We start from the raw sequence: 24,375 nt of genomic DNA on the forward strand, positions 1-24,375 counted from the left end.
GTCTGACCGTGTATCTGCTGGTTGGCTTCAATGTAATGGAATAATAAGAAGCAGGAAATCTTGCTAGGTACTTCCTACCCCCCCCTTAATTAGATTTCTTAAGAAAAAAAAGTGACGTCATCATTTCATGAATATTTTTTAAGTGCTTACACGATAATGTATTTGCGAAACACCTTACTAGACACTGGGTTTCTAATAATGAGACAAAGTAGAGTTTTTGTCTATATGAAGCTTTTATCTAATGAGGAAGACAGAGATTATAATGATAACTTCTATAAATTCTTTGAAAGAAAGGTATGGAGTGCTGTGAGAGTTTAAACGGCACAGCTGATTTCCAGGGGCTGAGGAGAAGCCTCCTGGAGGAAGAGAAGAATGAACGAACAGCCATCATATCCAGGCAAGATGGGGGAGGGGGTGGGGGGAAGGTATTCCAGTCAAAGGGAAACTCCTCAAAGGCCTTGCCATGGGAGGGAGCAGATGTTGGAATAACTGAGCAAAGCCAGGGGGACAGGCAACCAGGGAACAGGGAAAGGAGGGCGGAGAGAAGAGACTGATCAGCAAAACCCAGATCAAGAAAGGTCATCCTAGATCACATCACAGTCATTAGCTAAAGGGTCAACCTACTGATGAGTTTGAAGCAGGACGTTTGTAATTTATATTTGTGTTTTAGAAGAATGATTGTATGTTACGATGTCTTCAGCTTACCTTAAGGTAACAACAACAAAATAAAATGACTTTGTGAATGGATAGAAGGTGGATAGAGAGGTGATAAAGAGAATCTAGAAAATGTTAATTGCCGAATTTAGATGGTAGGCGTATGGGTATTGACTGCATAGTTCTTTGTACTTCTGTGAATGTTTGACTATTTTCTTAACAAAATGGAAAAGCTCACGTATAAAAATCACTCTGGCTGCTGCAGTATGCATGGACTGGGTTGTTAGAAGACTGGATATGGGGAGGCCCATTCAGACTGTTTTATAATTCACTTCTAGCCACAACACAGTAACAGTTCCAGAGTGGACCTTTTACCATAAACGGCTATAAAACTGGCCAAAGCATCTGAAGCAGGTCCCCCGCCCCCCACCCCGAGGACAATGGAAATAGGAAGTATGGGATTGGGATCCCTAAGAGAAGGGAAACGCATCAAGTAAGCCCCCATAATTGCCCTGGTCTTCTGCCCAAGGACACTCTTAGGATTAAGGCACAGGGAGGAAGAGCCCAGCAGAGGACAGCAGAGTATTTGCTGAAGAGGCAAAGAGCAGACAGTGGGCTGCTGAGACAGCTGGAATTTTCAGGGCAGGGTACTGAAGAGGGGTGTGCAGAGGAGGGGCTCTGGAAATCTAGGGATTCTCTTAAATCTTTGACTGTAAGCTGCTGTGTGCCACATGAGACTATCAAAGCAAGGTGGAGAACCGCCGCTAGAAAGCTGTGAGCTGCTGGAAACCTCACCGTGCTGGGAAACGGGGGGTTCTGATCAGCTGGAGTGGACCGACCTTGAGGCATACATTGGATGTTCAGTTGGGGCTCCTTTTGCTCTGTAAGAAGAGCTACTGTTAGACCCGCCATAACGAAGCTTAAAAACAAGTTTCAAAAGGCTCCTGTTAAGCAGCCGATTAATCCGATACCTGCCAGAACAAAAGTCAACGCCCGTTACAGAAGACACCGGACTCCAGATGTTCCCCCCCGTGTTTCTCCGCATCATTAAGAGTCACAGGACCGGACAAGAAGCAAGAAAACATGATTCATAGTCACAGGGAAGAAGTCAGTAGAAACAAATGGAGAGATGACAAAAGTGTTGCCATTCGAAACCAAAGACTTTGAAATTGCTACTATAAACCTACTTAAAGAATTGAAGGAAAGGATGGCTACATTAAAGGAACAGATGGCAAAGCTCAGTGAAGAAATAGAGGTAATACTATATCTGGAGTCAACAGTTAGAACACTGGGAGGAAAAGAGAAAATGTCAGTGAAGAAGACTTAATGATCTCCAGGACAATATTAATCGGATAACTGTGAAACTGAAGTTCCAGAAGTAGAAGAGAGATCGAAGAAGAAACAATTTCTAAAGAAATAATTTTGCCTCAAATATTGCAATTTTTTTTGAAAAACTGTGAATTCAAAGTCCAGGATGCTTAACAAACCCCAGGCAGTATAAGCACAAGGAGAAGCACATCTAGACCCATCAAAGACAAATTGCCAAGAATAAAAACTAGAATATTTTAGAAGAAACCAGAAAGGAAAAGGCAATTATGTCCTGGGAGAAACTAAGATTATACAGTGACTTATTCTCAGATACGATGTCAGCTGTAGAACAATGGAATGGCATCTTTCGAGGGCTTGAAAGAAAAAACAAAACAAAACAAAACAATTCTGGATTCAGTTACATGTTCCTCAGAAAGTTCAGATGAATTAAAGAAATTTGCAGGGAAGGATTGGTCACCAGCAAATCTGCACTATAGGAAGTGTTAAAAGAAATTCTTCAGGCTAAAGAAAATAATACCAGATTTTTAAAATATACATTAAAAAATAAGGAATGCCAAAAATGGTAAAAACCAGTAGGGAATTTTCCTCATTTCTGAACTACTTTAAAAGATGATGAAAATGAAAGTAATAACCACATTGTAGGGACCACAGTATGTTTAAAAAAAAAAAAAACCATATGACAACAATAGCACAAAGATAGAATTAAATGGAATTTTACTATTGTAATGTTCTTACATTATATATGAAATAATATGAATTCATGGTAGTAAATTCAGGATTTACTGAATTTACTGTAGTAAATTCAGGATGACTATGTAAATCTTGAGAGCAGTGGTTTAAAAAGTAAAGTGTTACCTTAAAAGCCAAAAGAAGAGGTAAAATGGAATGCTAAATAGTAATTATACTCAGTTATCCAAAATAAGGCAGGAAAGGAACAAAGAACATGTGGGATGAACCAAAAACCAATAGCAAGATGGTAGACATAAATCCAACCGCATCAGTAAGTGCATTAAATGCAAGTGGACACAATTTAATTAAAAGACATGTCAGCTGCATATAAAAATACAAGAGGCTATAAATTTAAAGATTAAAAACAAAACAATGGGGTAACTATATTAATACCACACAAAAAGAATTTGAATGCAAGCAAGGATCTCATAAAGGGATCAGTTCATCCAGAAGATGTGAGGATTCTCAATGTCTTTAAAATACATGAAGAGGGGCACCTGGGTGGCTCAGTCGTTAAGTGTCTGCCTTCAGCTCAGGTCATGATCCCAGGGTCCCGGGATCGAGCCCCACGTTGGGCTTTCTGCTCAGCGGGAAGCCTGCTTCTCCCTCTCTCACTTCCCCTGCTTGTGTTTCCTCTCTCACTGTGTGTCTTTCTCTGATAAATAAAATTTTTTTAAAAAAATACAATACATGAAGAAATAAGCTTTAATGTGCATGAAGGGAGCCCTGTAAAGTAAAAAGTACGTGGAGAAACTGAGAAATCCACAAACATAGATGAAAGTTCTTATTATCCCCTTTCAATAATTAATAGAGCGAGGAGAAGAAAAACACTAAGTATAGGTAATACCCAAGCACTATCAGCCAAACTGAGCTAATTGATAATTATAGAACACTATATCCAGTAATTGCAAGAATACACATTCTGTTCACAAGTACATGGAACATTAATGGAGGTAGATCATATATGGGCATCAGAAGTCTCACTCAACATAACAAGATTGAAATCTCAGAAGTAATGTTTTTTCTAACAGCAATAAATGTGAAGTAGAAGTCGATCAAAATAAAATGTCTAGACAGTTCTCCAAATATTTGAGAATTCGATGACATATCTCTAACGTACAATTCAAGGAGAAATATTACGGTAAATGTGATAAAATATTTGATCCTGGAAAATGAAAATGCAGCATCTCAGAATTCGCGTTATCCGTCTAAAGGAGTGCTGAGAGGGAGAGAGGAAAGCTTTAAATGCAATAGTCTACATTCTTGTTTAAGCATCTAGAAAAAGAAGGGCAAAAATTTGTCCGAGGTAAGTGGAAAATAAGAAAGATAGACAATGAAAGAGGAAACCCAAATAACAGGTAAAGTTAACAAAGACAAAAGTGGGCTCTTGGAAAAGCTTATTCATATCAGATCTGTAGCAAGACTCACCAAAATAGAAAAAAGCAAATTTTAAATTATTAGTAATGAAATAGGGACATCGCCACAGACATTAAAGCAATAGCAAGAGAATAGGGTAAAACATTTTATGAGAATAAGATCAGTAACTTAGGAGAAATCGGCAAATTTCTTGAAAAAACACAGCTTATTGGAATGGACTCTAATCTATAAAAAAATGAATGAGCCCCTTTATTTGCTTTTTAAGTAGAATTCAAAATCACAAACTGTCTTTCAAAGAGAACTAGAGGCCTTGATGATGTCAAAGGTGAATTATGTCAAACGATTGAGAATGTCATTCCTAAAAAAAAAAACCTTTGGCAGACAATTGAGAGCGAACATTTTCCATGTCCTTTTATGAGGGCAGAATAACCTGAATATGAAACCAAACAGCCGTTATAACATCTTTCATTAATATGATGTAACAATTCTCAAATATTAGCAAATCTAATCAAGCAAGATAAAAGGAACAATACTTCAAGAACAAATGGGATTTATACCAAAAATACAAGGTTGATTCACCACTGGAAACTCAAACAATGTAATTTGCCATATTAACCAAATGAAGGAGAAAAACCATATGATATTCTCAGTAAATACAGAAAATGCTACTGACCGTGTTCTGTAACCATGATAAAAACTCAGCAAACTAGGAATACATGGGAACTTCCTCAGCCTGAAAAATCTTGTCTACAAAAAAACAAAAACCTCACAAGATTGTACCTAATACCATCCCTAATGGTGAAAGACTGAAATGCTTTTTTTCCCTAAGCTTAGAAACAAGGTAATCCTACCTCTCTCACCCCTTTTTTCAACATTATACTATAAGCACTAGCTAGTGTATTGAAACAAGAAAAAGAAAAAGCAGAATGAATAGAAAGCAAAACCTATTTCTATTTACAAAGTGACCAAAAACCTGTTAGAAATGGGAAATGAACATAGCAAGGTCACAGAATATAGAATCAATTTACAAAAATTAATTTTATTCCTGTATACAAGCTGCATGCGTGTGGCAAATGAACTTTGAGGAAAAATTAAAACATTGACAAATTAGAATACTTGGGCATAAAGATGAGGAACGATATGGAAGATCTCTACGCTGAAGAGTATAAAACACGGATTAGTCAAATCAAAGATGCTTTAAAATAAATGAAGATGTCCCACGATCATGGGTTGGAAGACACGATATTATGAACATGTCCGTTTCCCTCAAAATTTCTACACATCCAGTGCTATCCCATTTATAAATCTTAATAGCTTTTTTTAAAAGACATTGATAAGCTGATTCTAAAATTCACATATAATTACTGATTATCACATAACCAAATAATAACCAAAATAATCTTGACGATGGACAAAGTTGAAGGGCTTACACTACCTGGTTTCAAGACTTACTCTAATGCAAAGTAGATTTAGTGTCATCCTGGCAAAAAGATAGATATATAGAATACTTGAGTGGAATAGAAAATCCAGAAATATAGATATGGTCTTTTTTTTTTTTTTAACAAGGTGCTAAGTAATCTGATAGAGAAAAAAATCTTCTTAGTAAAATACAATGAATTAATGGACCTTGACCGTTAGCTCACACTGGACACAAATGCTGACTTGAAATGGACCATTAAAAAGCAAAAAATGACCTTTCTAGATGATTTTGCCCTTCAGAAATAGGAATTTGAGAGGGAAACCACATCCTAGGGGAAATCTTTCCTCTGTCTATAGATAGTTATCTGACAGAATTGTAGCTATAATATACAAAGAACTCTTAACAACTAAGAAGATAACCCAATTAAAAATTAGCAAGAGACTTGGACAGATACTATATAAAGGAATACATAAAAACAGCCAATGTGCATGTAAAGATGATCAAAATCCTTAGTCACCAGGAAAATGCAAGTTAAAACTGCAATGAGAGACTCATAACAAGAGTAGAACAGCTAAAATTAAGATGAACAATACCAAGTGTTGGCAAGATACAGAGCGATTTATGCACTCATACACTGCTCATAGAAGCATAAAATGGCTCGACCACTTTGGCAAAATATGTCAGTTTCTCATAAAGTTAAACAAAAATCATACTGGCCCAGCAGTCCCATCCCTGTGGGTAATGACCCAAAAGAAATGAAAACCTATGTCCACCATGACTTGTCTATGAACATTCAAAGAGCTTTGTTCTAGAGGCTCCAACCTGGAAAAGCCCCAATGTTTGTCAACAGGAAAATAAATAGATTGTGATGGAATCAGAAATTGGCATACTATCCAGCAGGACAAAGAAATGGAAACACTAATGCCTTGTTATTGATGAAGCTCAAAAGTGTTGTGCTGAAGGAAGAGAGCCCAGTACAAAAGAGAGTAGTATATGCTGTGAGTCGGAAGTTCTAGAATAAGTAAAATTAATCCATAATATAGAACTTAGATCGCTGACTTTTTCAGGTAGGAGAGGGGCGATTGGCTGGGAAAGGAAATGAGATACTTGGGCTGTGGCGTATGTGTTCTGTATATCTTGACGGGGCTGTTGTCAGTGAGGAGTGTCAATGTTCGCTAAACCACAAACTTGAAACACATGTGTTTTTATTCATAACTGGAATTTTTTATAAAAGTGATCGTAAAATACCATCAATGTGGAATTAAGAGAGACTTTGCTTCTGGTGAGGATGTAGTAGCAGATGCCAGATCTACCCTCCTACCCGAAGCAACAAAACTGAAACCAGACTGTGTATGTGAACACCAGACACCAGGTGATGAAGGACAGGGACCAATCCCTGAGAAACAGGAAGTAAGCTGCACAAGGACCGTGACTGCCCCCGCTCCCTGGCTTGAGAGAGTTCTGGGGCCACCATATTACAGGAGGGAAGGACCCTGGTGGAGCCCTATGACCTCCCAAAGTTGAGAAACTAAGTATCTGCAGAAACCAAGGTGGCCAGAGTATGCGGGAGAGCGTGTAAGAGAGGAGAGAATGGCCTAGAAGGAGCTCTGCAGAGACCAGCAGTGGGTCCCCCGCAAGGTGTGGCAGAGTTTACTATTTATCTCTTGTCGGTAGGAAACTACCCGAGGCTGAAGAAAGAGCACTGGAATGGATCACGGAGGGTGAGGGTCCATGCTCACACAGGGCAAGGCACATGGCCTGCTCCCACCAGCCACCCTGGAGAAGCTCCTCATTCCTAGGACGTTAGGTAAAGTGCTCAAAGGACTCGCCCAGTTACTGAGGAATAAGTAAGCCTCCATGAGGAAGTGTTCCAGACTGATCCAACAAAACTGAAGCAAGACACACAGGACCAGTGGGATCCAAAAAACTGGATCCCAGAACAAAGCACTAGAATATTTTTAGGAATACAGAATATTGAACACCCACCAAGAGGGAACTTACCATGTCTGGCATTCAATTAAAGGTGACCAGGCAGAAAAACATGACCCCTAATAAGATTTGATCAATCAATTGAAACCAACCCAGAACTCACACAGATGCTAGAATTAGCAAAAAAAACATCATTTTAACTGTAGTCCATATGTTCACAATGTTAAACAGGCATGCAAGGTACCAAAAAATATAGCTTAAAAAATCAAGATCCCAAGAATCTAATGAAAGACGTACATGACCTCTTCTACACATAATTCTGCTGAAGGAAATTAAAGAAGACCTCAGGAAATAGAAGGATAGATGATCATGGATTGAAAAGCTCAATTTATTGAGATGCCAAAGGACAGTATTAAGAGAAGGTGCTTGCTTTTGTAAAGACAGGAAAGGAAGAGAGGGTGGGGCGAGGTAAATTTGGTTTGTTGATGGGAAGCTGAGAATATTCTTGCCTAATTCTTAGTTTTTCTGAAGCAGAAGGCAAGCTCAACTGCTGAGGGGAAGGGGGTAGCTAACTAGCGGGCAGCGTCGTACGTCTGAAGAGCATGGAGAAGGCTCGAGTGAGTCACTGAGAAGGCTCAGACGAGCTGGGAGGAAGTGATGTGTTGTGCTGAGATCTTACTTGAAGCTGGCGATGAGGGACTTGCACTGATGTCAGCCTGTCCCAACCATCCATTCCCCAGGCATGAAAGAGCGTTTAGGTTACCGGCAAGAACTTTGCCCAATAGATCACTGACGTATCGGGAAATCTAAGTTCAATTAGGAGGAAAGGAGAGACTTAACAGACTGGGAGACAATGGTCCAATGGATTGGGCATTTCAGAGAGGTGTAAAAAAAAATTGTCTAGAGTGGCAGTGAGGAAGTTGGCTGTTAGGAGGTTATGGTTAGAATGCAGAAGGCTGGGGTTTCTGATGAAGTTAGGGATGGTGAACATTTGGGGTTGTCAGGGATGGGATGGCTGAAGCAGCATGGGACGGACGGCTATTGGAGATCAGTAGGTCAAGGATTGCAATGCTGGGTGTTGGCAAGAGTCCCCCAGGAGGATGGGAGGAGTGGAGAGGGAGGCTGGGAGCCAGGAGTCTTCGTTGAGGAGGTTGACCCAAGCTGACCCTGAGAAGACCACGTCTTCCACTGATAAACTATCCCTGCAGGAACAGGGTTCTTTTGTGCGATGGACTTCTACAGCCAAGTGAAGGAGTGGGTTAATGAAGATGTTAAGAGGAACAGAAAAGCAAGCAACCCCACCTTGAGGAGGGATCCGGAAAGACTGCAAGGGAAGCAGAGACGGAAGGTCCAGGGTGACCCAGATTTCCGTCCAAGCAGGGAGGATGGGGGTCCCTTTGAAGAGGTTGAGGGTACAGGAGCAGGACTTCCAGAGGGCACAGGGAAGGGCTGAAGAGTGAGGGAAAGCCGAGTCAGTGACTAGGTCGTGCGGAGGAATGTGGGGACGGGCCGCCTGGTGAGAGGGATTGGGCATTGTACGTGTGCCTTGCTTTGTGCAGGCTTTCACTGGTCATCAGCAAAGGGAGTGGAGGCTTGGTGGTGAGGTCTCCCGACGGAGGAGGGTCCTCGGCTGGCAGCCACCCTGGCCCACTTGGTCTGGCTCACCTGGCCTGAGGTGTGTGCTAGAAGCTTCTGTCTCTCCAGAGATGCTCTCCCGAGCCCCCCGGGGTGGTGGTTATCGCAGCCGGTGTGACTAGCCCAGCCGCAGGTGGAGGGTTGAGGGTTTGGGGCGGTGGCTCCCCCCGCCAAGCGGATTACCAGTTACTGCGGTGACTGGTTCCGGCATGTCACCATGGTGGGGACAGCACAGGTTAGCAGGGTCCTGGTTGTCATGCTGGTGGCCTCTTCCTGCTGACGTGACCTTCCCCGGTGGGCTTCACCTGTCCTGAAGGGGGTGGCCTCATCTGCCCTGTCACTTGTCTTGTAGAGCTGTCCTCAGAACCAAGGAGAGAAACAGACAGGAAGGGACCTGGGAACCGAACAGACCTTTCCCAACGCAGATGTTTTCAGTGTTGGCCGGACTGTCCTCTCCTCGAGACAGACTGTCTCTAGGCCTTTGAAAGCCTCCTTCTTTACACTCTGAATGCTCCCTCGCCGGCCCTTCTCTCCAGGACGTCCCAGCTTCCCGGGACTAGAGCGGCTCTGGAAGCACTAACCTAATTTCTCTAAGTCTGATTATCCCAAGAGCTGGGTTTGGATTCAGGGATAAAATATTAATCTGCTCAGAACTAGATCATGTCCTGTAAATTCGGCGTTAAACCCAATCTTGGTCTAAGCGGAGTTCTCTGCTGCCGTCCTTGGAGCCTCCAAGCGTTTGCGGCTTCTTGGCTTCTGAGTCCGGGAGGCTTTTGCTCTATCTGAGGAGTTGAATCTTGGGGGGCAACAGCCTTGCACCCACCCACGTGTGTGCTGTGCCCTGTGCCCGACCCAGGCTTAGATCCTGTGCGGTTGCTGACGAGCCGGCTGACGGAGGTGTAACCATTGAGGGGCCGCAGGGCCCGCCCTGGGGGCCACTTGCGCGCTCTTCCTGTCTGGCCCTCAGTCACCCGCGTTTGGGCATATACGCCGCCCCCTGCAGCATGGCCCAGATGTACAGGGGAGGGCTGGCACATCGGAGGGGGTTCTCCCGAGGAAGCCGAACTCCAGCTGGCCGTGGAAGGGAGGGCATTTGCAAGGATGTAAAGAAAGATTCCAGCACTTGGTGAGGAACACGGGGCCCAGTGCACACAGTGTATTGGGGCCTGGGTGCTCTCTGCCAGCTGGTGTGCAAGGGGTTGGGGGTCAGAAAGAAGCCGCTGCACTTGGGGAGCCCCATGAAGGAGGCGGGAGTTTTTGCTTCCGTTGACGGGAGCTGTAGGTGTGTGAAAGTCAAGTGACGGTGTGGAACCAGGACTGGAAAGCAAAGCTGGGGCCCCGCAGGGTGACATGGAGTGAGGGGGGAGCCAGGAGGTTGGGGGGGGGGTCTGATGGAGAGGGGGTGAGTGGACAGGCAGCGTGGGGTGGTGGAGATCAACATGAAGGAGTCGATGCAGAAGGCGCTTGGGGGCCTCAGAGGGGAGGCGAGATCTGTGGACTTGATGGTCAACTCTGGGTACGGATTGTGTGTGAGAGTTTTCCTTTGTTTTTTTGTTAATAGAGCGGCTAAGACAGACACCCGGCACCCGGCTACATGCTTTGCACAGTTTACTTCTTTCAGTCTTCTCTAATACCTTACTGAAGCGCTTTTGCCTCAGTTTTATAGCTGAGGGCAGCGAGGCTCAGAGAGGTTTCAGTTTTCTCAAAGTCACACAGCTAGTCAATCAGGATTCCTAGTAAGCTAGAAATCAAATTCCGAGCTGTGTGTCTCCGGGGCCCAAGCTACTTCTCCCATCAGGTGGAAGCTCCTTGTGTGTCAGGCGTGGGGACACCTCCTGTGGGACCCTGTCTCCCCCGGCTGGATTCTGGGCTGATACAGCCTGAGCTGCTGTGTTCTTCCTGTTTTACCTGTTTCTTTATCTCCTCCAGATGACTCCCCCAGAGCAGAGTGGAGTAGAGGAATATGGAGGCTTCAGAGAAATTGGTTTCTTTTTCCTCTTAAAAGTGCTTGTGATGGCGCACCTGGGTGGGCTCTGTCGGTTGAGTGTCCAACTCCTGATTTTGGCTCAGGTCACGATCTCAGAGTCATGAGATCGAGCCCCACACAGGGCTCCCTGCTCAGCAGGGAGTCTGCTTGAGATTCTCTCCCTCTCCCTCTTCCCCTTCCCACTGGCTTGTGCATCCATCTATCTATCTATCTATCTATCTATCTATCTAATCTATTCTTTAAAAAACAACAACAAAACGAGTGCTAGGGAACAAGTTCCATTCTAGCTCAAGTGGTCTTTTTGGATCCTTTTAGTAGGGATGGATGTCTCTGAATCCCCAAGTGTCCCTTAAAATATGCTCATTCTCTTGGTATCAATGAAACGTGAAGGTCCACAGAGGGCACTTTTCACCCATCCTGCCCTCCAACGAGGAACCTCTCCTGGGAGGGAGAGGCTCCATCTCCTCTGCGAGCCTCTCACCAACAGGTTCACCGCTGACAAGTCCAGTGGGTGGGATTGGGCTGAAACTCTTAGTGATCCCAACAGTTGGGTTTGGTCCCAGCTTCTCCCCTGGTCCGGTGTTGCTTACCTGCAGTCAGATCCTGCCCCCAGACAGGCACAGGCAGCCGTCACTCCGTTCCGAGCAGCTCTAACCAGGCTCGTAACACAGCAGACAGTGTCCGTGCGTAAGTAGGACATGCGCGGGGTTGCTGGTACCTTCCAACAGGTTTATTTGTTAAGGCTTCTGCCACATCCAGAGTCAGACTTCAGGTACACATTTTCCTCATTTTTCCTTTAAACACTGGAATCGGAGAAGTCTAGCGTGAGGTTTCTCAAGTCACTTCTTAACTAACACATTGCACGCCTGTCATGGCAGCTAATGATGTAGGCTTGGCTCATTTGATTGAAGGATATATTTCATTCGGAGAAAGTGATGAGATGAGAGAGCCCATGTTTTCGAAGAATGCCTCTTAGCACACGTTTTCTAAAAAACAGATTGAAGCAAGGAATCTGTAACTTTTAGCGTGCAACCTGCATGGGAAATTTTCTGCCGGAAGCACTAGAATGTCTTTGGTAGCCATGGAAACTTAACTCTGCAGAGAGAGAGAGAGTGTAGCTCTTCTGTCCTCCGACAAGGAGATGCAGTCAAAGGAAAGGGTAGTTCATTCTAAGATGCCAGATACACTTTCTTCCTTTCCATGGAGGACTTTTTAAGACTTGGCAGAACAATGGCTGTCTTTGTTTCTGTTTTAATGACAATGGTGGGTACAGTTTTAGGTGCTAGAACGTTACATGGCCATTTGTCTTCAGATACGCCCAGTCTAGTGCAGAGCCCACAATCCATGTCTATGAAGTGGTCGTTATTAACCTAAGACCTGAGTCTGTAGGGGCACCTGGTAGCCCAGTCAGTTAAGTGTCTGACTCCTGATTTCAGCTCAGGTCATGATCTCAGAACTGTGAGCTCAGGTCCCCATACCGGGCTCTGCACTGGGTGTGGAGCCAGCTTAGGATTCTCACTCTCTCTCTCTGCCCCTCCCTCTCTTTCTCTAATAAAAAAAATTAAAAAATAGAAGATAGAAAAATTGAAAGAAAAAAAAAAGACCTGAGTCTATAAAAGCATTTATTAAAATTTAACCTATTCCTGGGGTGCCCAAGTGGCTCAGTCAGTTAAGCTTCTGCCTTCAGCTCAGGTCATGATCCCAGTGTCCTGAGATCGAGTCCCACATTGGGCTCTCTGCTCAGTGGAGAACCTGCTTCTCCCTCTGCTGCCCCCTGTGCTTGTGCTCTCTCTCTGACAAATAAATGAAATCTTTAAAATAAATAAAAAATAAATAAATAAAATGTAGCCTGGTCTTCCCGAGCAATGGCCACCACTTTTGATAAGGAATTGATATACAAAGATAAGACGCACACGGCCCCTTCTTCACAGAGCTTACAGGTTAGTGTTAGAAGAAAATACTAGAGAACAGTTGTTATGCTGTGAATCAAATTCTACGCCAGCGAGATTCATCCAGGAGACTCTAAGGACGTTAGAGAAATGTGCTCGCGGGCTGACCCAGCAGCGTGGGCGAGAATAGGGGCGAGCAGCTGAGGCTAACTTGGGGAACACCAATGTACAGCAGTAACACCTCTGTGCCTTGGAGGGAATGAAGGAACTTGAGGAGGGTTGGAGCAGGTGGTTAGAGAGGACCAGGAGAGACAGAAGACCAGACTGATCCTGCATTAGTGGGCTCCGTCCCTCCTGCTCTGGGGGTGGGGGAGGGGAAGTGCCACATGTGCCAGGTCCCTGAGGTTAGGTGTGGACATGCCCGCTCAGCTGCGGTTCGCAGTAGATATCCTTGTCATTAAAAGCTGGGGGAGAAAAGTTAGGAAATACCTACTTTGAAGATGGTTTGTCTTCTCAAAAGATGGGAACTGTTTTCTATTCAGAGCATTTTCTCAGAGACTTTTATGTCCAAAAGGGCCGTCAAAGACATGAAAAGGGGAACGTGGGTTTGAGGACATCGCTTAAGACACCCAAACCTGTGTGAACAGAAATTAGGAGGCACTCCCTTTACAGAAAGACTCACCACAGCGGTTACTTCAGGATCAAAAAACAGTCCTAGTGTGGCTGCCTGGAAGTGGATACTTTCTCCAGCCTCTTGCTGTGGTCAACCAAAGCCCTCCGTTTTCTCTTGTCCCTCTGCCCAGCCAGTGGCTCACTTGCCGTCCAAGACCAACGCCCCAGATGAGCTCCCCTCCCCTGCAGCCCTGTGTCACCTGCAAAGGAGCATGTCACAGTGGGGTGCATGACCTTCTCCTGGGACGCTGGCAGGCTCTTCTCCTGCAAAGACAGCCTCCTGGGGGCAAATCCTGGCCTTTTGTGGTTGAGGGAAACTGGAGCAAAGCCAATGATTTTGATGAACTTTGAACCTGAGCCAGTGCCACTCATTTAAAATATTTTTTAAATTGTGAAACATCACAGGTTGTTGATTTTTTTCCCTCCCTTCTTCCCTACCCACCCCACCTTCTCTCCCTCCCTTCCTGTTTTATTTTATTTTTTTAACAGAACACCTCATTTCCTTGAACGACACTAAACTTGTGTGCTTCCCCCCAAATTAGATTTAAACATAAAAATATGTTTTGAGCCCAACTACTTTTTTGATTCTGTTTCATTTCCTTTATGTCTACATAGTGGAAAGAATTAACACCTAAGACAGACTGGCCTCCACTGATCAAAACCACTGGCTTACTTCTTCTGCTTCCCCACTCTTTTTATAAATGTTGCATGTGAATGTGTGTGTGTGTGTGTGTGTGTGTGTGTGTGTGTGTGTGTGTGAGAGAGAGAGAGAGAGAGAGAGAATATTCCTGAGTCCTCTCTTTCCCTGGAAATCTGAATCCTAGTAGTTCACATGTGGGCTTTGCTCACTGAAGGCTTTTATGCTTGTTGGTGTTTGTTTTCTCTGTGTGTGTGCATGTGTGTGTGTGCATGCCCAAATTTCAAAGCATTCGTCTACATTTTATTTGTGTGGGTCTGGGTAAAACAAATAGCATTACAACCCAAGAAGGAACCCTATCTCTAAATCATCCCGACTTCCAGTGGCCCATTTACTTTATGGGGCGTTTGAGAAATAACAAATTCCAGAGCCAACTGTGTGACGGCAGTCCCCTATGACCTGCCCTACCATTTGAATGCAGTGGTTTGCTTCAGGCTAAGTGCTCTCTCCCCCGTTGTGTTGGCTGAGCTGGGGCTCCCAGAGCGCGGGATGTCAGGACCTGTAAATCCTGGCACTGTCAGGGTTTAGGAAGCTCTCTGCAGTGTGGGGCATGTGCACGGGGGCTCCTGGGGTGGGGGGGGAAAGCTAGCTTCTTCCAGGCAGAGTGTGTCTTCCTGGAGCAGAGCTTTCTGGGGCGTGTACTATCCCTGGGCTAAGCGCGGAGTCGGGGCTCTGGAGGAAAACCAGAATGCCGCGGGTAAGCAGAGCCTTCCATCTTGACCCAGCCCTCCTGATCCTGACCAGTAAGTGTCCTGTCTGCACATCTTCCTAAGCCGGGAAGCAGAGGGATAGGGAGTCCTGTGGAAAGGATGCTTCGTTTGGAGTCCAGTTGTCCTGTTTCCTAAGCCTGTGGTGCAGGGTCAGTAACACCAACTTGTTGAACTTCAACTTTGGCTTTTGCAAGATGAGAGGACAGTCCTTGTCCTCCTGCCTGTCCCGCACCAAGGTAGCGAGGACCTGTGAGACAGTGCGCCTAAAGATGCCTGGAGGATCCCAGATAGAAATCCCCATACGTAAGAGGTTGGTTTCTGTTATTTACTAGAAAGGGGCCGTGACCTGGCTGACCCTCCTGCAGGAAACTGACGCAGCATTCCGCTGCACAAGCGCAGATCCTGCTGGCACTGATGTTGGTTGGCAGGTGGGCCCCGGGCCAGGGTAGTCTCGGGTTAGGGCCGCTAAAGGCAGCTGTGCATTCAGGCTCTGCCTGCCTCCGAGCCTTCCGCGTGTGCTCTTCGCTTTTCCTCTCCCCTCTGCAGGGCTTTGCTGGGGCCCGTGTGACTGCCACCCGGGGTGTGGCTGTACCCTTGCTCCGCAGTCAGGACCTCTCCTGGCCCTTGCTTCTGACTCCCTTGGCCCTTGGGCTTCTTGATGCCACCAGACATCTTGGTTGGCAGGACTGAGAGAGGCACTGGGTTGCTGCCTCAGGAAGGAAGCAGACAGTGAGGAAGGGACCACTTCGCAGCAGTCAGGGGTCCGGCTTTCCCTTGGAGCCACAGAGGAGGCCAGGAGGCTTGAGTCACAGTCATGGCTGGACACCGTATGGGGCAGTGTGTTGCAAGTGCTGGCCTGAGTGAGATGGGTGTTGTGTGACCCTGGGGAAGAGATACGGGCGAGGTCTACACCACATCCCCTGCTCCAACTTCCCTACCGAGGTGCTAGCCCTCTACCAAAGGCCTGCATCTCCATGGCGCCCACTCTAGAAGCTGCTGACTTCCATGGCTTCCTGTTTCATCTTCGGAGCACTTGGACTATTTGAAGTTTCTGCCTTCTCTTGCTCTGAAATCAGTCTTACTCTGCTTCTGCTCTCTCCCTGGGGCCCACAGGAGGTCCACTTCCTCTTTTCTATGGCAGCCTTCTGGAGACTTACGGACCAGAAATGGGGCTCTTATGTGGCATCTCTTCTCTATCCCCCCTCCTGTCTGGCCTTCCTCTGCCCCCTGCCGGCGGACCTTTCTTTCCCGAACAAGTGGGTGTGGAATCTCCCCATGGCAGGAAGTGGGGAGGGCATCGTTTGGCCGTGGAGGAACGGATCCACACTCAGGGAGAAGATGGCTCCCGGTGGGGCCAGACCCAGGAGACCAGCGTCAGGGGACAGAGGCCAAAGTGACCGCCATGTGAGGCTGACTGAGAGTCAGTAATGGCGGCCCCCACAGGTGTTCTTTAGCACCTTCCACAGAAGTTGGAAATTTTGTCAGAGCCATGTTACTTCTGACTCACATTCTTGTTGGTGTTGAATCAACCCTGTCACCCGGTGTTTCCTGAATGCCTTCTGGCTTCAGCACCATTTTCTCCCTATTTTGATCTCATCTTCACGTAGAACTCCCATAGAACAGAGCCGATAAGGATTCTCTTCTGTCAGACTTCTGGTGGTGCCCCATTGCCTACAGGGAAGCAGTCCTGATTCTGAATTTGAGATTTAAGGCTCCTCCTGGGCTGACTCTAAACTGCTTCTTGGACCTCGGCCCTTTGTACTTCTACCTGATTCTTTCTCTGCTTTTTGGTTGCCTGCGTCGAGGTCCTTGGGAGGGTCCGTTCAGGAGCTCGGTGGGCTTCTCTGACCAATCTCTCTGAGTCTCCGCTTCCTCACTTTCTATGTAAGGAGGGTCGTAACGGTTCCTGTGTCACTATTGATCCTCTGCAGTGAGGATGGGGATAGGGCACTGTGCTGGGCTCTCATCAGGGATATCTTGCTGAGGAGGCCAGCTGGCCTGGGCACACACACACACACTTCTGAGTCTTGGTGTTCACCAAGCAGAGTGCCCTGGGGATTCAGAGGAGGGCAGGACTCTTCGTTGATGGGTGGGGATAGCCGGGGGGTAGCTAGGAAACCTGGGTCTTGGATGGGTGAGCTGGAATTCAGAGGTGGGAGAAGGCTTCTCAGTTGGACAGAGTTCTGTGGACAGAGGCTCTGAGAGTTGAGGAATTGAGAAGAGCACAGCCAGAATACAAGGTGCTTGTGATAAGGCAGGGAGGTGGAGCTGGGGTAACCTGTGGGAGAAGCCTAGGAGGCCTCGAGGGCCAGGCTATGTGGTTTTTGCCCCTGGAGTGTTGAGGGCAGCAGTAAGGAGTCCTGAGGCTTTCTGAGCAGGACAACATCAGGATGAAGCCTAGATCTGCAGTGGGAGCCTGAAGTCGAGGGGGAGGGGAACCCTCATGGACACTCCAGCTACAGCTCCTCCAGCTGCCTCAGCAGGTGAGGTGTGTGCAGACGGGCTGGTGTAGACGCCTGGTGGTTGTGATGTCCAGCGGGCAGGAAGATTCCTCACTGAGAAATTCCCCCTTACAAAGGACATAGACTAGGAGGAAAGATTATCTAGCAACCAGGATTCTCGAGCAACACGAGGCCTGTAAATGATAAGGGGAAAGGGCAGGCTGATGGTAGAAGCTGGTCCAGATGGTGTGTCTGGGCTGAGACACGCTCATTTCATCCCTCTAGGAGATCTCAGGAATCATGAGCTTTCTCCCCTGATGCATTCTGGCCTCTTAAGGAATGGGGCTCATTTCATGTGCCGAGTATCTAGACTTTCCCACATGCCTACTGGAAGGGGGTGCATCTTGGGAGAGACAGAGATGTGGAAAGGAAAACATAAGCGATGGACAACATTGTCTGTCTGGGAAGAGCCTACAGTCTAGCTGGGAAGCGGAAATGCATATGTGACATAAATTTGCCGTTTGGTTACCCTGGTTACATTTTCCCAAAGCTTGAAAATTCTTTCTCTTTAGAAGTAATTTCAAAGTACAGAAAAGTTATAAGAATCAGATTAATGTAGTGAATAATCCATGTACCCTTTACCTGAATTCCCTTATTAATATTTTATCTCATTTGCTTTTGCTTGTTTTTGTACTTCTAAAAAATTTGAGTATAGTTGACACACAGTGTTACGTTAGTTTCAGGCATACAACATAGTCATTTGACAAGTTTATACATTACGCCGTGCTCATCCCAAGCATTGTCACCATCTGTCACTGTACACTACTCTCACAGTAGCATTGACTCTCTTCTCTGTGCTGTACCTTGTATCCCCATGACTTACTCATCCCCTAACTGGAAGCCTATAACTCTCACTCCCTATCACTCATGTTGTCTACCACCCCACCCCTCTCCTCTAGCAATGATCAGTTCATTTGTTTTTTCATTTATCTGGCTATTACAAGTGTGGACTGATTTTTTAAATTTTAATTTCTGTTTCTCATTATTTGGGGGCCCAAACTATTCCAGATTTAGCCAGTGTGAGATACTTCCCTGGCTCCTGTGGCCTTATGGCATGCTCTTATCATATTTTTGTTTTGCTTTTAATTTTTATTTATTTATTTTTGGTACTTCCTTACTTGTTTCATCCTGTACCTACTCTACTCTGGCCCTCGAATCAGTCGTTTTACCCAAGATTTCTGGTTCCTTTTCAGAGAAATGATATTAGAGACCAAAGTCTGGGTGCCAGGTGTGCTCATAACTACTGGGATGCCTTTGCTTCCATATCCTTTCAACAGAGCTACGAAATAAATGCATTTATATATACATATACATACACATATTTACAGATACATAGAAATCATGAATTCCCACCAACACCTCCCATTCTAGTCCATCCCCAGAGGATCCTTTCAGTCTTTCTTTCTTTCATGTCTCTAATACCCTCCGTCTACAGCGAAAACCTTGACTCCCAACAACATGGACACATTTGCTCATTTGTTGAGTCCTATAATACATCTGGAATGATTTCAGTACTATTTTTGTCCATAGCACTACCAAACGCAAAACTCCCTGAAAGAGTTTAGCATTTATTTGCTGTTCTTCCCTCACTTGGTTCTATCCAAGGGTGAGAGCAGGCAGTCAAGAGATCCTAAGCTACCTGAGCTAGTTTTGTCTTTCTCTTCAGGATAGCTATGGTATTCATTTGACATACAATCAGATTCTTTTGTCTCAATTCAATTCCACTTTAGGGGTATTTTCCTTCCATCCCATCCTTGGTGATTTAATTAAGAAATCATAATTTGTGGAACATTAGCATGGTCCCGAAAGTCAAAACTATAAAATTATACTTAACAGGGTCCCTCCTGTTATGTCCCCTCCCTTCCACTGGTCCCCATTTTGCATTTTCTGCTTTATCTTTTGGATACACCCTGAAGTGTAATATGCATGTTTTCTTATTACCCCTTTTTTCATACATAAAGGATAAAATACCAGGTGCCTTTTTGTCAAAGCCCTTCTTATATCTTTTTTCTTTTGATTGAATGTATCATAAATAGAATTCTGATCTGGAACCAGTAGGCTTCTGTCACACGCTGAGTTGTTAGATTTCTAGTCATTTGTAAAAAGTCAGATGGTTTCTACCAATAGCTGTTTAAAGTCAACTTTTGTAGTAGTGACTATTATTCAGTCCCTTAGTAACAAGCTTTGAAAATGACAAGTTCTCATGCAAAATGGAGAACTTTTTTTCTTCATCCACTGAGGTCGATGGAAGATTCGGAGGACTTGGGTGGGATTTTTCTGGAGTGGAAGGTTTGTCAAGATGGGACTGGGTTATTTCCAATGGGGCAGAGAGTGGTACAGAATTACTGAGGCACTGGCTGGCTCATGGAGGTCACTCTGAGTCTAGGATCCTATGTGTCCTGTGTTTCTCTCCGTTCTGCTGGGATCATGTAGCTTAGAGCCCACTCAGAGCTGTTGGCAATTTCCCCCCCTTTAGTATTGGAAAAAGCTCCTCCTGTTGCCTTTTTCATGTCCAGATTCAATGTAAATATTCTGTTTTTCAGCTTCACATTTGTCCAACGCTTTATGATTTCCACAGTATTGTCTTACTTAATCTGTGTGAAACGGTAGACCAGGTCGTATGTCTGTTTGCAGCTGCAAAAAACGAAACTCAGAAGAGACCAGTGACAGAGCTGGGACTAGAATCCAGGTCTTCCACCAGAGAGCCCAGTGTGGTCTACAGGTCCATCACAGGGACCCCCTCCCCCCCGCCTCTTTCCCCCCAGCCTGTCTCAGAGCCACCAGGAGGAGATTCATGCTTGCAAATCTCTGTTCTTCCAATCAGCAAAGCTTGCCGGCCTGCTGAGTATTAGGCCATTCAGAAACTGCTTCAATCAGTTCTGAGTGCTCACATGAACAACTTTGTCACTTGAAGTTGTGTGATAGTGACTGTTATTTAAAACAAATGGGCCATGAGCCAGGTTTTTGTTCTCAGAAATTTTACTCATAGTAGGATTTTACCAGTGCATGTGTTACCATGTCTCAGCAACCAAGAATGGGCAACAGTGGTACCACTTGTTAGAGTTCTCTCTCTCTTTCTTTTTCTTTCTTTTTAAATTTCTAATGCAAAGAAAGCAAAACAAAAAACAAAAACTTTATAAAATATTTTAAAGCAAAATTCTCTTTTGTAAAGCCCTTGGGTTTTCAGGTAACTCTCTTATTATCTTTGTAATCTTTTTCAAGAACTCAGATGAGCTATGGATCTAGAAATAAGAATACCCTGTTTTTATTATAACCATGTAAATTTCGTACTCCAAGTTCAAAATCAAAACACAGAGATTTGGGCTTAAATACTTCTGGTGAACAATTGAAATGAGGCCCACATAGTTGCTTTTTACGATGTATTTAAGAAAACAGATGGCGTGATGCATTTTCATGTTGACACATGAACCTCCAGGGCCTCCACTACATCCTTCAGGGATGTCATTATGGATCGGGTGTGACTTTTTTTAAAACTCAAATTAATTTGGTGAACTTACCCAGAGCCGAGTCACCGTGTCCTTGGGAAGCCCAGCGGGCCTGGCAGCCCCTCATCCTCCTAAGGATGTGGTTTCCCTGAGCAGCAACACACCCTGCCTCTCCTACAGGAGACGGACAGGGATTCTCCCTGGAGGAAAGGGCCCTGGGTGAGGAGTACAGAAAACATCTCTGAGTCTTTATCAGCTTTGGTTCACCCTGCAAACCCCCTGAGGTCATATCTTCTACAGGCCAGGCCCAGGACGCCTTGCAGCCCTGCCTCCCCCACTTCCCAGAGGAGGCAGGTGGGGATGGATCAGCCCTCACACAGCCAACGACAGCTTTTGGGGCATCCAAAATGTGGGTGATTGGGGAGCGATGAGTGTCGTCCTTTTTCACTGGGCAGAGGGTGGCGCCTTGGTGAGGGTTTTAGTTTCTTATCTGAAGTATCAGCATCCCTGGGCTTTCAAGTATCTGTTCAGCACTTTGACAGACCAGAGTGGAGAGGGAGAGAGAAGAGAGAGAAGAGGGGTTGGGCTTATGTAAGCAGATCATTTCCCCCTTCGTTCATTGGGTTAGCTGGGTTGGGTTGGGTTGGGTGGGGTTGGATTGGGTTGGGTTGCATTGCGTTGGATTGTGTTGTGTTGGGTCGAGTTGGGTTGAGTTGGGTTGAGTTAAAGAAGTCCCTAATAGGGAGATGTGCCATCTTTGGGCTAGAAGGAAGGCAGAAGGAAGACAGATGTAACCTCTGTTAGAATCCAGGGCTGTGTGTGCGAAAGCTGTGCTGTTACCTCAGCTGCTTTCCTTAGCAGCTTTTTAATCGTACTTAGGAAATCCATAACTCATGTAGCTTGGCTCCTATAGCTATTCCCGGTTGGAAATGCAGATGGTTCCTTGGATGTGAAAATTGGGTAATCACCCACCTGACTCCCAGGCTTGCCGGAGCAAATGGGGGATTCTGTATGTACGTGTAGATGGAGGATTGCAGACACCAAAGGCGGAGTAAACAACAAGCAGTTGGGAATGTGTACATGTTCTGCCAAAGCCTTTCCAGGACAGGTGTTCCCATAAATGGGCAACAAATCGTATTGCCTCTTCGTCTCCTATGGGGAAGACTTTTGGGAAAAGATCATGGCAAGGAAGCGGGGTTAGGGATGACAGTAGTGCTTCTTCGGTGTTCTATTTTCTGTGTGGGGAGGGAGAACGGGGCTGTGAGGTGGGTCTGTCCCAACCCTGTCCACTACTCTGGCGGGAAGCTGCCGGTGCTGCTAGAGGCACCTGCTCCCCCTCCTGGCTCTCAGTTTGGACGTGAGGGTCAGGAATGCTGTAGCCAAACACACAATACCTGTGTTTGGCTACAGGTATTGAAGAAGCCCTACACCTAGTGTGTGACCTCTCTGACCACAGCCTAGCCCTCCCGGGTCCTTGCTCTTTGACGTGTGATGCCTGCGCTCCGAGGAGGCTCTGGGGGAGGTGGGACATGTCTGAGTCCAGGCTGTTGGTGGGGGAGAGTGGGAGTCAGCAAGCCTGCCACGATAGCATGTGGTGTTTTGGGCCTGGGCTCCTTGGGATGTTGGGGATTGTTGGTTTTCTAAGGGACAGCGCATGTGTGTTGGTGTCGTCTCTGCAGCTCTGACAGCCACGGTCTTGCTTAGGAAGACACTGTGCTATGTCCTGTCCACGTGTGTGGCCTCTGTTGCTGTGCTCGCGTGGCCGTACTCAGCGCTGTGTGTCCTGCCACAAGCCTGTTGTGTGGCAGGGCAGATGGCTCACGGTCCAGGTCCCCGAGGACGTCCTGACGTGTGCTTGTTCTCTCTGCTGCCCTCAGAGAATTCTCAAAGGAGCGAGAGAAGGCTAAAGCCCGGGGAGATTTCCAGAAGCTCCGGGAGAAGCAGCAGCTGGAGGAGGATCTAAAGGGCTACTTGGATTGGATCACCCAAGCCGAAGACATCGATCCTGAGAACGAGGAGGAAGGAGGAGAGGAAAGCAAACGAAACAGTATGTAACCCCTTCCTACCCCTGACCAGAGAGCGCTCCGGGGTGACTCAGGTGCCCGCCGGGCGGAGCTGTTGCTCCCCCTTGACCCAGCCTGAGAGACAGGCGGCCTCCTCTCAGCGGCCCGGTTCCTTCCGCCAGCCCGTCAGAGGGGACCGGGGCATTTACACCAGCTCTGAGACTCCGCCTGAGGTTTGGGACTCAGATTCGTGCCCAGTCACAGGGTCCGCTGCAATCGCTTGTCGGGAAATCGGGGACCCCCTCCTGTGGGGGCACCAGCCACAGTAGGACTCACGGTGACCCCACGGCATGGTAGCTGCAGCTCCTTCCCTGCGGGGTGAGCCATGTTCCTGGATGAGAACTTGAAGAGCAGGGTCCCTCTCTGTCCTCATGCCGCCTGGAGTGGCTCGCACCCGGGCTCCACACGCAAAGCCAGGCGCTCAGCCATTGTTAGCTGGGAAGAAACCAGCTCAGCCGTCTGGGCAGGGCAAGGACGCATGTGAGTTGGCATGGCTACTTGGAGCCCATTCCCCTCGTAGCCCACCATGGCACCAGGCCTCTCGGGCACATTCCGCAGTGGGAAGGCCCCCGGTGCCCAGCAACCCCTGGAGTTCATAGCCATCGTCAACCGAGGTGTCTCTTTTACTACCTACTTTCCCCCAAAGAGGAGCTCGCACTCTTCCTGAGCCATCTGTGCCTCAGGTAAAAGCAGAAATCAAAATTCAATCATAGATTTGACTGTGAGGCTTGTGGTTTGTTTCTAATCCAGAATAGTTCATTTTAAGGACAGAAAAGCTGTGTCAAAGATGCGTGTCCCTTGAGAGGCCTGGGGAACCAAGGTGGGCCCCACCTCCTGGAAGATGGCGGAACGAGCGCCCCTAGGGCAGGGCCCCTGAGGCATCATGCGGTCTCTCCTTCATCCAGCAAGGAGGGCGCTGGTTGCCGGGGGCACTCGTGGGGTGGACGGGATGTGGTTTGCTCCTTCTGGGGATGGTTAGGCCTATGCAAGCCGAGATGCTGCCCAGGGGGACAGAGACGCAGGTCGGGAGGGGTGGCATCTGTGTGCCCAGTGCTGAGGGGCTGAGGGCCGACTGCGGGGCTCCAGCGGGGAGCTGTGGGGCATTGGCCCCGAGCCTGGAAGGATGGAGGAGCCTGAGGTCAGTCAGTGTCAGGAGAAACCTTCTGAGCCACAGCAGAGTGTGAGGAGGGCCCGGGGGTGGTTCATTCGTTCGGCTGGTTGGGGGAGACGGGGCAGGGAGGCTGGGCGAGTGAGGCCAGTATGTGCCTCTTCTGTAGACAGCGGATCACACAAGTGAAGGCCGAACGGCCCACAGGTGACTGAGGTGGCCTTTGGTT

The 24,375-nt window shown here is 46.7% G+C and overlaps 1 protein-coding gene across 18 annotated transcripts in view; it reads left to right on the top strand.

Moving 5' to 3' along the window:
- Positions 1–24,375, top strand: part of CACNA1D (calcium voltage-gated channel subunit alpha1 D) — a 299,149-nt gene that overhangs the window by 172,285 nt on the left and 102,489 nt on the right. For all 18 annotated transcript variants that reach the window (XM_032322272.1, XM_032322306.1, XM_032322264.1 and 15 more), the window contains exon 9: positions 22,853–23,022. In XM_032322272.1, the coding sequence (XP_032178163.1) occupies positions 22,853–23,022 (170 nt within the window). The remainder of the gene's footprint in view (positions 1–22,852; positions 23,023–24,375) is intronic.

Source organism: Mustela erminea, chromosome 1 (genome assembly GCF_009829155.1).
Source record: "Mustela erminea isolate mMusErm1 chromosome 1, mMusErm1.Pri, whole genome shotgun sequence".
NCBI lineage: Eukaryota > Metazoa > Chordata > Mammalia > Carnivora > Mustelidae > Mustela > Mustela erminea.